The sequence below is a fragment of the Manis pentadactyla genome, chromosome 1 (genome assembly GCF_030020395.1).
Source record: "Manis pentadactyla isolate mManPen7 chromosome 1, mManPen7.hap1, whole genome shotgun sequence".
Lineage (NCBI taxonomy): Eukaryota > Metazoa > Chordata > Mammalia > Pholidota > Manidae > Manis > Manis pentadactyla.
The window spans coordinates 119,214,223-119,226,427 of record NC_080019.1 but is presented as its reverse complement, the minus strand read 5'-3'; the positions used below and the strand labels follow the sequence as shown (position 1 = coordinate 119,226,427).

At 41.4% G+C, this 12,205-nt stretch overlaps 1 protein-coding gene across 6 annotated transcripts in view; it reads right to left on the bottom strand.

Annotated features, from left to right (window-relative positions):
* TP63 (tumor protein p63) overlaps positions 1-12,205 on the bottom strand; it is a 206,628-nt gene that overhangs the window by 19,992 nt on the left and 174,431 nt on the right. For 5 of the 6 annotated variants that reach the window (XM_057501115.1, XM_057501110.1, XM_057501104.1 and 2 more), the window contains 6 exons: positions 9,177-9,363; positions 7,098-7,213; positions 6,024-6,133; positions 5,222-5,358; positions 4,605-4,687; positions 2,142-2,278 (listed from right to left, as the gene is read on the bottom strand). In XM_057501115.1, coding sequence (XP_057357098.1) covers positions 2,142-2,278; positions 4,605-4,687; positions 5,222-5,358; positions 6,024-6,133; positions 7,098-7,213; positions 9,177-9,363 — 770 coding nt within the window. The remainder of the gene's footprint in view (positions 1-2,141; positions 2,279-4,604; positions 4,688-5,221; positions 5,359-6,023; positions 6,134-7,097; positions 7,214-9,176; positions 9,364-12,205) is intronic. The other variant, XM_036875282.2, reaches the window with a different exon arrangement.

Sequence of the window (12,205 nt, the reverse complement as noted above, 5' to 3'; positions counted from 1 at the left end):
CTATAAAAAATCTGAGCCTCAAGAAGCAGTGAAGGAAGAGCCACTTATTTACCTATAACAAAAAATAGCAAACTACAGTGAATGGGTCAAATCTTGCCCATAGGCTAAGAAAGTTTTCTTTTTTCTATTTTTGAAAGATGGGAACATTCAAAAGAAGAAGGATATTTGAAGACGTGAAAATTAAATTAAATTCAACTTTCAGTGCCCATAAAATAAAGCTTTACTGTAATAGATAGCCTGGTCCCTTTGCATATTGCCTGTAGTTGCTTTTGTATCACTAGGGCAGAACTGGGTAGCTGCGTAGACTAGAAAGCCTAAGACAGTTACTACTGGTGCTTTACAGAGAAAAAAATTACAGTTTACCAACTCCTGTACTAGATGTTCAAACGTTTTAAACCACACCATTTAATAAGTATGAATTTGGCCTGATGGTACTTCCCCTATTAACTGGAAAACTGATGGGAAAGAGTAACAGGAAGTAACTAGTTCAGCATGATATGCAGCTGTGTAATTCTTCTGAGGTCATTTTGGTGAGCCAAGCATTTCCAGCATGAACTGGAGGCAATCTGGGAGTGTTTCTTAATACCACGATTTGCATATCTTGGGGAAGGCAACTGTCCCTCTGGGTCTATAAATGATGTTACAGGTCTGTTTCTTTGATCCCTGTTGATTTTATAAGACCTAAATTTTATACTTGAATATATTAACATTCATTTCTATTTGATACCCTAAAGATTCTATAGGATTGGCAATGGAAATTCTGTCTGCAACCTTTAGGTATAATTCTCCTTTGGAATACTCTGTGTGCCAAAAAACCTCCTGATTAAACTTTCCACTCAGTCTTACTATAAAACTGTATAATTATGATTTACAAAACTTTCATGCTAAAAGTAAATGGTGAGATCCCTTTCGGGCATAAATGACTTTTAATTCTCAGCAGGCTAAAGAACTTGAGAGAGCACTCATTTTCTCTCTCAGCTGCTCACCCCACACTCCATAGCCAAAGGTGCTCAGAGGATGCCTCCTACTATCAGAGATGCAGTCCAACCTCCTTAACTGCATTTACATTGGTTAAAAAAGAGTAACGAGCCCTCTTTGTTACACTCCCCATAGCTATCTCTTTATAGGAGCTAATAAATGGGAGAAAAATCACTATCATTTATTTGCATTTCTATTATAAAGGACAATCTTTGCCTTACAAGATGGTTTTAGCTTCATTTCTTTTTGCCTGAACAGTAAAGTCAAATGTTTGAATTACTCAACTGAACCCCAAATGTATACATTTTATATTTATCTACAGACTCTGGCAATACTTCCAGTACAGACACAGTATCTTAATTAAGCTAACAAGTGATTATTCTTAACCACAGAAGGGTAAAGTATAAACAGAGTCCTGATTTGCCAACTTCCCTTCCTTTTATAAGAGCTATTTTATTCTGGTTAGTCATAAAACAGTTATCATCATAAAAGATACAAGAGTCAAAGTAAAAATTAACAAATAAATAGATCTGGACATTCTCATATGGTTGCAAAATCTGGCCTAATTTATGTCAAAATGTACAGCTGGAAGACAACCCAGTACAGGGATGCTAAAACATGGCAATATGATGCTACTTTGCCGCCCTTCTGCACCCAGACATTTTCCCAAGGAGCATGCACTAGGTCTCAGAATCCTCAACACAGCACTCAAAGAAGTCACTCCTAGTAAAACCTATGTGCTATCCCTAGTCTGCAATGATTTTCCCATAATGAATTGTGTAAACCCCAGGAGAGGTACAAGATAATCCATTGAGATAAGCAAAGATTGCAGTTTTTAGGTATATACATTATGACTAGAATAGAGTATGTACTCAAAATTCTTATGTTGACGGATGTGCATGGATCGGGGGTAGAGAGAACTGTTTGTGTGAGTTGTTTTATGACTCACCTGAAATAGTTTGAATTCAATTTCAGAATATTGGTGGACCGTCTCAAAGGGAGGGTATGATTAGGACATAAAAGGCTGTTCAAACTTTGGACAGGACACACCCCAGTGCTTCTGAGCCTTCATGCCCTGCTGGCAACCCTCACCTCCTACATCGCCACCTGCGTCGGGCTGACCCCAACCCCCGACCTCGACTCCTGACCCCTGCCCCACTCACTGTTTCTGAAGGAGGTGCTGCTGCTGCTGCTGCTGCTGTTGCCTGTAGGTCTCGATCGTGTGCTGGGGCAGGTACTGCATGAGTTCCAGGGACTCTTTGATCTTCAGCAGCATCTCGTATGTCTCTCGGCCCCTCACCTGTGCAAAGGAGCACACGGAAAGGCAGAGAAGGTGAAATGAGGAACTGTAGAATGTGAAGCACCGCCGAGCCTCACTGTGCGGATCCGCGCTGCCCGCCTGCCCTCCCACAAGCATCTATCTGTGACGGAGCATAGACGCTGCAGGGCTGTGGCCCCGTGTGCACGGGCGATGCGGGGGGTGATGTGTGGGCATGCGGGGGGACGGGAACCTCGGTCCCGTGTGCACGTGACCGGCTGAGGCCAGACAGGGACACTCTGTCTTCCTGTCCAGCTCTCACACTGAGGTGAGCGTCCTTTCCACGGTCTATTTAGTGCAACACTGTTCACTTTTGTGTGTTTTTACATTGGTGAATTTGCCATTTAGAATGGTCCCTAGGTGCAGTGAAGTGCTGTCCAGCGTCCCTATGTGCGAAAGACTGTGACACTCCCTGTGAGTAAAATATGCTCTAGATAAGCCTTGTTCAGGCATTAGTTATAGTGCCATTGGCTGAGAGGTCAGTGTTGATGAACCAACAGTATACATTATATGAGGTGTCTTTAAAGAGAAACACACATACAACAAAATTATTGATCAGCTGCTGAAATCACTGTGACCAGAGCTCACAGGAACCTGACCCTGAATTTCCCCTAGGGAGCAATGTTTCAGTACTTGCTAGCACAGTGTTCACAGTGACTTTATAAAACAGAACAATCACAAAAAGATGAGAATGAACTTTATCTCTGGAAGGACATAAGCTTTCAGCCAGGGTAAAATGTGTTTCTTTCTTTAAGAAGGTCTCTTAAGGGCTTTACAAAGGATGGGCAGGATCAGAGTGAAGCCAGCAGGGCACTGAGGGCATCTGGGTACCTGGGGGCCCTGAGAGTGGGCACTGATTTACATTTAATCACCTAAGCACTTCACTTGCCTCATCCCAGTCCCCTTTTTGAGTAGGAAATGCGGAGTTTGTCAGAATTCAGAAATGGAAAGATTTTCTCTACCTTATGCTCTAGAATCACCTTTGATAAGCTTTTCCTGACCTCTGTCTTCTAGGCGACTTTTCTGTCCCTTCTCAGTGCTCCCACAGCGTCCTGCCCAGCTCTAGTGTTATTACGATATATCCTATGTTATTACGATATAACCATCTCCTCTCAGAAAGCAAGCTCTTTACAGGTAAGAATTGTATCCTACTGATCTTTAAATGCTCAGGATCTAGCACATTTGCCACTCAACCCATTACCAATCAGATTTATGTTAAATGGAAAGACTTATTTATTAATTCACACAGTTCAGTTTGGCTAATTCTTCACTAAACTTAAGATGTAACATGATTACAGGGTACCTCCTTCATTAGTATAAACTGAAACTTCATTGAAAAACAGCTCTTCAAAGTGTTCCTATCTCAGCAGCTCAAAAAGTATTAGGTCCTTGGAGTATTTGGTGTATCAGGATAATGTAACTTAAAGTTTACAAGTCAGTTTCCATAGGTAGCCTGAGAAACAAGACAGAGAATCTTAACCAACCCACCGTCTTTTCTCCCAGGCAGCAGTCTATTGTCCTGCAGGTCAGGGCTCAAAGCAGGTAGGGAAGCAGGGAAGGCACACCCAAACCTGTTGAGTTGCTTCAGCTTCAACGCAGGGCAGGTAGCTCCCGGTCAGATCCTAGCCCTGCTCGACTTTGTCTTATGTCAGTTCGTTTAGATGGCAGCAAGGGTTTACCAAACCTTTGCTGCCACTCTAGATAGCAAAGATCTAAAGTAGTAAGAATTCAATGAACTGTGGCCACAGTCTGAAAAAGGGCACCTTAGTGGTTTTGAAAGGACTCATGTTTTTTGTGGGAATGAAACAAGTTCTTACACAGCAATTGAACAACTGGGCTGAGTCTGCTGGCCATTCATGTTAGTAAGGATTCTGTCTCACTTGGCTTTTTTTATAGCACTCCCTAAAAGATATCACAAATGCTCTATAATTGGTATATATTATTTAACTCTGTGAACTCCTTCTGACAAGATTTTAGTCCTAAATTGGCATGGCCATGCTGTCTAGGATAATGATCATTCTTAGAAAATGAACTGCAAATTAATTTTAAATATTTGGGTGAGAAAAATTCTACACAGAGGGTAGCTCTGACTGGGTGAGTAGTAAGTAAAGGAACCCACACTATTAACATGCTACAAAATGGTGGAGGAGAGTGATAATTTCCTGATTTTTCAAAACCATATTCCCTCTGTTTCCTCTCCCTAGCCACCACCTTTCTCACTGTCACACATAATCAGAAGATGGCAATCGGGGGAAGGCTCGGCCAAAGGTGAAAATGAAGCAGTCATGAATACCCAAGGGAGACTCACTGGTAAGTATAACAGTTCATCATCTGGGGATCTTCGTTTCTTGATGGACGTCATCTGGATGCCATGTGCATTCTGACGAAAAGCTGGTGGAGGGAAAACACGAGTTTCATCCTGGGAACCTTTCTGAAGCAGCAACACATTTATTAAACTGACAGTAGCACAAGCAAACCCCATGAGATTAGAGCTTCTAGTTTTAAGCATCCGTTTAATTCCTGGTGATTGTGTTTGCATTAAGTATAAATTTAACAATAATGAGGTGGGATTAGGTGAGAAAGAACCAGTGAAAGCCAACTGTTAGAATCAAAGCTCACAGGTTAGAAGAAAATGTGGATCAGTGTTTTTCACACTGTTACCTAGAGGTCTAGGCCTCTGCGGGAGTGTACCTCACGGGCAAGGGATGGCTGCAGGTAGAGCACAGAGCCACAGACCCTGGGCTCCGGTGCATCCTAGGAGCCCCTTCAGCGCCTCCATCAATATGATGGTTCTTCCAATTGGCTCTGGGGCCTCACATTATACTTGCCCCTTAGCCCTCACTCTTATTATTCAGCTTCTCAGATGTCACTCCCTGATGTGGAGAAGACTCAACCCTGCCCCTCTTGGCCACTACAGCTACTTACGGCGCTTCGTACCATCACCGTTCTTTGTGCTGTCCGTGACTTGCTGCTTTCTGATGCTGTCTTCATCTGCCTTCCTGTCTCTGCCTGGGCAAGCACAGATCCGGGCCTCAAAGCAGCGTCGGCCCAGGACTTGGCCACTAGGAATTAGAGAAGAGGAGAAGAAAGGATTAAACTGAAAGGAATCTTTAAAGCCCTGTGGAGATCTCTCATTCCCATTTGTGCTGCTGGCCACCACCAGCCAGCACCACCACCAGCTCAGTCATGGCTGCTTTCAGGGTGGACCCAAAAGCACTTGGCAGAACACAGAAGTGCTCACATGCCACAAGCAATATTAGTAAATAACATTCCATGTGTTCTGCAAAGAACCTCCAAGCCACTAGCTGAACAGCTGTATTTAGCTACATATTTTGAAGGAAATTTAAGTGAAGCCAGTGGATGTCTCTGGATAAAATCCCCTTAGGCAGCTCAGACTTACTCAAAGAAACTGTTAAATGCCTTGGGGGCCACGTGAAAACAAACACTGTCTAATCAACAACTATTCCAGTCAAATGTCAAGAATTCAGGTATGAAGTGACTTGCATACCTTCCCAGTTCTTTTTTTACCCCCTACATTTGTCCACCCAGTTCTGTCTCCAGTTTCTTAGATCTTTTATGTAAGTGTCTGTAGGGAGGAGTCAAAGCACAAAGGATGAAATCAAGGGTAGCTCTGCTGCACATGCAAACTCTATGACAAAGCAAACAATTTCACTTTGCTCTCTGACCATGATTTTTGCAGAATGACAGTTCTGCATATGCCACTTACTCTCTGGTTTCCAGAGTAACAATGATTAAAATTGGACGGCGATTCATCCCTCCAACACAACTGCTGTTGCACATGAAATTGTACAAGACTGTTGTGAATTCAGTGCCGACCTGAATACGGGGAAGAGAGTTTGTGTTAGCAATGGTTTGAACAGATGCTCTTGCTTCTCAGTTCTTCCCTCTGTTTAAATAACCACACTTCTGATGAAGTGATACGCTCTCTTCTAGGAAAGCAAGCTCTACAATCCATTATAGATTCCTCTTTGCCTTGCCTCTTGGGAAGCTGAAAACTAATGCTTGCAACATTGGATGGTACATGAGATGAGATAGGCTTTAAAAAATAATGATCTTTGACCCTCTTCAGCTGATTCGTACCACCCATTCACACAGGGGTCATCATATATATCATATCACTGAAAAGGAAGAGCTGAAAGCATTACCAAAAATAGCAGCAATACTGCAAGGGTATTTCCCCCATGTGGATAAAACAGTGTAACAGATTTGAATGTACATGTCTATAAATAGTATTATGGAGCATAAAAGACCCTCAGAATTAAATCATCTAGTCCAAAGTGCTCATTTATGGGTTAGGCATCTGAAGCCCAGAGAAGCTAAAGGGCCACACAGTAAGCCAGCAAGTTAAAAGACTGGTTTCACTCTGCTTTTCCAATCTGCCACCTGTTCATTCAAACTTCAGCTGGGAGGTACCACTTAGGGTCACTTGCAGACTAGGGTACAAATACTTGCATCCAGTGTTGGGGCATGTCCACTACTAGTTCAATTTCTAGGTATATTCTCTGGATACAATAGGATTATGTGTTTACCCAATTGCACGTTCAATTATTATTGGCCTTTAAGATGGAAAAGTGGACCTAAAGTCATGTTACCAAGTTCATTTAGTACCAATTTAGGAGTTTTGAAGGGGATAGGAAGCAGTCTGTGGAAAAAGGAAGAGAAGAAATAGAAAAGTTTATGTATTTAATGACAAAGACTAAGACAGAGATAGATGCTAGAAACACCCCCTACCACCAAAAACAAATGCTCTCCCAAGTCGGCCTAGTGTTTATCTTTTTACCTGGGGGGGCTCATAAGGTACCAGCACACTCTGCCTTCCTGTGATGGGGTCTTCTACATACTGGGCATGGCTGTTCCCTTCTACTCGAATCAGATGACTAGGAGGGGCAATCTGTCCTGCAGAACAGAGAAAGACAAAATGGTTAGTTCTTTGCCCTCAAAATAAAACAAAATTAAACTGCATGGACAGAATATTGGTGGCAAAAAATGGTTTGTTTAATAGAGGAAATATATGTCCTCGAGAAAAGAAACTGATCCTGTTGTTAGATCTCTAATGCAAGACAGTGTCACAACCTTTATAGCAACAGAAAGGCCCGGAATTTCTCATTTGCATTTAGGAAAACAGTCCTGTGTTTCTGGTGCTTAAGGTTAATGATTCAGGCTCTCACAGAACTGTACAACTACATCTCTGACCTGATCCACCCAGGAGATTTTGCTACGTTCCATGGGAAATGGAAGGAAAAAAGAACAATTAATTTTAAAAAATCAGCTTGAGAGATGCTGCTGCCTAACAACTGACCAGCAAAAATACTAAATAAAAGGCAAGAGAGGGCAAGGACATAACTTTCACTTGGCCTCTTCTTTCCTCCTTCACAGGCTCCATTGTTGGACCTTGCTGCAGCCACAAAGATGAGAAAAACACTGGTTTTGTGGTGATGAAAGAGTCCCAGGTTGGAGGATGAGAAAAGGGAACCATGTTTTAGAAGAAGCCTAGGCAAAGTTTCACCAAGTTATTATACTTGACAGAGTTCCAAAAGAAAGGAGTTGATCCGAAAATTGGGAACCAGAAAGGTGTTCTTTACCTTTGGCCATGTACTGCCGTTCAGTAATGTGATATTCAATAAAAGCAAAAAGTGAAGTGTGTCAAGATGCTTTCTGAAACATCACCTATTATAGCCCAAACTAAAAGCAGCCATTATATCAAACAATGAAAAAACAAAACAAAATGAAAAGCAGTTATGTCACCTTGATGGATCGAGGGCAGTTTGGAAAATCTGCCATAAAAGCCTAGCTACAAGAAATAGCCTTTATGGCATATTGTTTAAAAGCTGTGTGGTATAATGTTGAAAAGCAAGACACAAAGGTATGGATAATGGGGCCATGTAGACAAGGACTAGAAATTAATATGCAAAAAATAGTTGTGTGAAGGTGGAAGGATTTTAACTTTATTTTCTCTTTTTAAATTTCGATCTGCCCTCTTTCTCCCTCCATTAATTTTTCTCTGTCATTTATTCCTATATTCACACATGCTACCTACCTACTAATCTTTCTATTTTTTAATATATTTTCTGTAGACAGTATCGAAACTCCCAGTCCTCCTACACCCTCATACCCCTTTGATGAGCCCTTATGTTTCTCCTGTTCCTCCTTTTCCACTTCTGTGGTCTGTACTTCCCTTCATAGAACCTTAGCATATCAGACGTAAGGGAATCCTTCCAGACAGTGAGCTCTTCTCTAAAGCTGTGGTTGGACCTGAGGCTCAGAACAGAGGGTGTGACTTATGCATGGACACAGGGCTTAAAGGTGGCCTCAAGATACCTGCTACCTGACTCCCAGTTCCTCACTTTACTGTCTCCCCTTCCAAGTTTATGTTCTAGATCTGTTTATTCCTCCTGTCTGTTATTCATTTTCATTTCTTTTCCTTCTTTCCTACTTTCCTCTTCTACTTTTTTTGTATTTCTCACGTTTTATGGTGAGCTCTTATTTACAGTGGGCTCTGATCCTTCCAGCTCTCAATTGGTCTAGCCTTGACAGTCGCTTTGAGAAAGGCACTAAAGCTGAATGACACTCTACCCTGGTCTGAACGGGCCAGATGCTGCATGATTCCTCTTACACCCTCTCATTAAAAAAAAAAAAAAAGGAAGAAGTAAAAACACAAATCTAGGTCACCTAGTAATTATCAATATTAAACATTTCCTTCATTGTGAGAGCCACACATTTATTTATCGTTATTCTCAGACACTCTGTGAGCAAAAAGGTAGACTGAGCCACCATCACATGGGCCCCAAACAGGAATCTCTGCAGGATCTCTGTTTTTCTGGAGCTTAGTTGCACAGCCACGGATTCTCATTTTCCTTACCCTCATTGAATTCACGGCTCAGCTCGTGGTTGGGACACCGTTTCACCACCTCAGTGACGTGCTCAGCCTTCTTGTAGACAGGCATGGCGCGGATGACAGCTCCCTGAGGGGGAGGGGTCATCACTTTGATCTGGATGGGGCACGTCTTTGCAATTTGGCAGTACAGCTTCTTCAGTTCAGTGGAATACTGCTTAGAGATGGGCCAGTGGTGGAAGGAAGGAAAGAACCATCAGGAGATATTGTTACAGGCCAAATCAGAGCAAGGAACTATGTCTACTTTTACAGTCTTTATACCTGTACACTTACCCTTGGTCACTATATGTATAACATCTGACATCTAGCTGTCTTATTAGAGAGACTTATATTTGTTAATCAAGTTAATCATTTTTCCTACTTTAAATAAAATACTGCATCTACAAAAGGTTTCACATTTACCAAAATACAGTTGTGTCCTTATTTCCTGTTACCTTTTCTTTCGGATGAAGAAACTGTGTCTCAGAGGTGTTTGAATTAGTGCCATGAGCAGCTTTATAGAGTACTAGAAACTACATGGAAACACAATGTTCTCATGTACTGAGTGTATTAAACAGATTATCATTTATTCTGCTTTTACAAATACTCTAGAGAAACTCACAGCAATTAGCATTTATGGAACTGTTTTCAAGACAGAATATCTGATGAAGAGTGAAAAGATTTTATCCAAAGCCAGCCAACTAGAGAACTGCAAAGCAGAAGTTCCCCCAACTACTGTACACTTATCTTCCAACTTGACAGCCTATAACAATGTGAGATCCAGAAGGGGCCATTCAGCTACACCCTCATGAAGAAGGACTGGCCTATAGTAACACAGCAAAAGGGTCAAGGGGTGGGTCTTTTTACTCACAAGCAACTGAAACATTTCCTTCCCATACTTCCTTCTACAGGGAGAGGAAGTTCGGTCGTTTGTTGTTTGGTTGTAGAATTGGTGAAACAGGGTGGAGAAAGCATGATAACTAGAACCAAATACAAGCAAAAAGTCCTATCCTGTGTAGTTCCCCTTTCCCACCTCTGAAGTGCTACAGAAAGTCCCCACCTGATCCTTGCACTATCTGAACCTTAGCAGCTGGGTCCTCTGGGTCAGTGTCCCTAGTGAGGACCTCCTCATTCTGATGCTGGAGTGAAAGCCCCCAGGCACTGGAATTACCAGCCAAGAGTGGGGCACCTAGGAACACTTACCCAAACAAAGGTAAACACACAGACACAGGCTGCAATCATAAATTGGCAGCAACGTCCTTTCAGGGAAAAGACATGGGGAGCCAGAGCCAGCAGAGCAAAGGGATTCATTACTGATATGTTCTGACCCAACTGACTAAAGGCAAGTGTTCCACAAAAAAAAGAGGTTTAAAAATAATTGCTTTATTGTTTCCTTTTGAAATGTAATATTTATTTAAATAATCTTCCTTTTTAATCCCAAGCATTTCAGTGTATAAAATTTTCAGTTGAAAATTTCCCAGTTCTAGAAATGTATTGTGTAATCATTTCTCCTGCCTGCAGGTCAAGGATTAAACACAGCAAAAGGGTTTTACATAGCTTGAAGAAATAGGAAACACACCAAAAACTGACCACAAAGATAAAATTCTACTTGGCAAATAGTGAATGAAATTTAGAAGGTTATTTTTGCCTTCTAAAGAGTGTTCTTAACCAAAGATTTTACAAACAAAGACACTGTCTTAGGATGTGTTGAGAACTCACTTTAATTGAGAACTCCCAGTGAATAAGCATATCCATTTGTGTTTTAGCTAGCTGTATAATCTAACTCTGAGTTTTATATGATGCATCCAAGGAAAGATGACTGAAAAATAAGTTTGTAAGCTAATACCTGAAGGCAAATAAGGCACCCACCCAAATATGTACAGATTTCAGAAAGAGAAGGATGTGTTCAGAGTTGAACAGGTATGAGAAACATTCCATTTCAATAATTGATACACCATAAATCAAACTTGACAGACTGCAATATAAGTACCAAGAATAAATTTAGGCATTATCAGGTGTTAATCCTCACTTGTTCTCAGGGACTGGAGTGGGGGTCTGATTTCGGGGCTTAAATGATGATAAATAATAATAGCTTCACCATTTCCTGAGTTCTGTTGTAAGAAATTTAATCCTCACACAAGCCTATGAAGAAGGTATTGCAGGCATACAATCTCTTATCTGAAACTCCTGGGGCCAGATGTTTCAGAATCCAGAATTGCCTAGATTTTAGAAAGGGAGTAGAGTTCATATAGCATATATTATAAACCCTTCCAGAAGAATTTAGGTCCATACCCATAATCAGACATTAACATTTCTTTAGAATTCATGAATATTCACACCAACTGGGTGACTAGAGAGCCTCAAAGCTCAGGCCAAGTTTCACCACCAAATGAATTTGCCACAAAGTTAAGAAATTCAAACCAAACCAAACCAACTTTTGCTTCTCAGAGCTCTTTGAATTTCAGAACTACAGATAACAGATAATGGATCAGTATTATTACCCCCATTGTATAGATAAGAAAATTGAGGTAGAGGGAGGACTTGCCTGAGGTCACAGAGAACAGCCACTTAGCAACCAGGATTTAAGAGTCCATCCTAGTCCTGAAATAACAGTACCTCATCTCTAGTCTCTTAGCTCAGAATTGCAAACTTATGAAATTTTACATTTTTCTAATTCCCAACAATGTGGCTATTTTCTGAACCAACTTAAGAGTTAAAGAATCTTTGCTAACATTAAAACAGAGTTTGAAAGTGGTCTGCTTGCCATTAGTGATTCCTCTTTATTTCTCAGTATAATGTTGGCTCAATTTAATTGCAGGGAGGAATAGCAAGCGATAGAATTGCAAAATCCTGAACTAGGAGGAAGCTGAAAAAAATCCTGGACTGGAGTCTGGTACCTGCTGTACGATACGGACTTCTAGTACAGCTCTGGGGGATTCATGAATGGAGCCCTGCTCTTCTACATGGTTCATTATGGCCCTCTGTGCTCTGGCCCGATCTCTCTCCTTTTCCTTTCC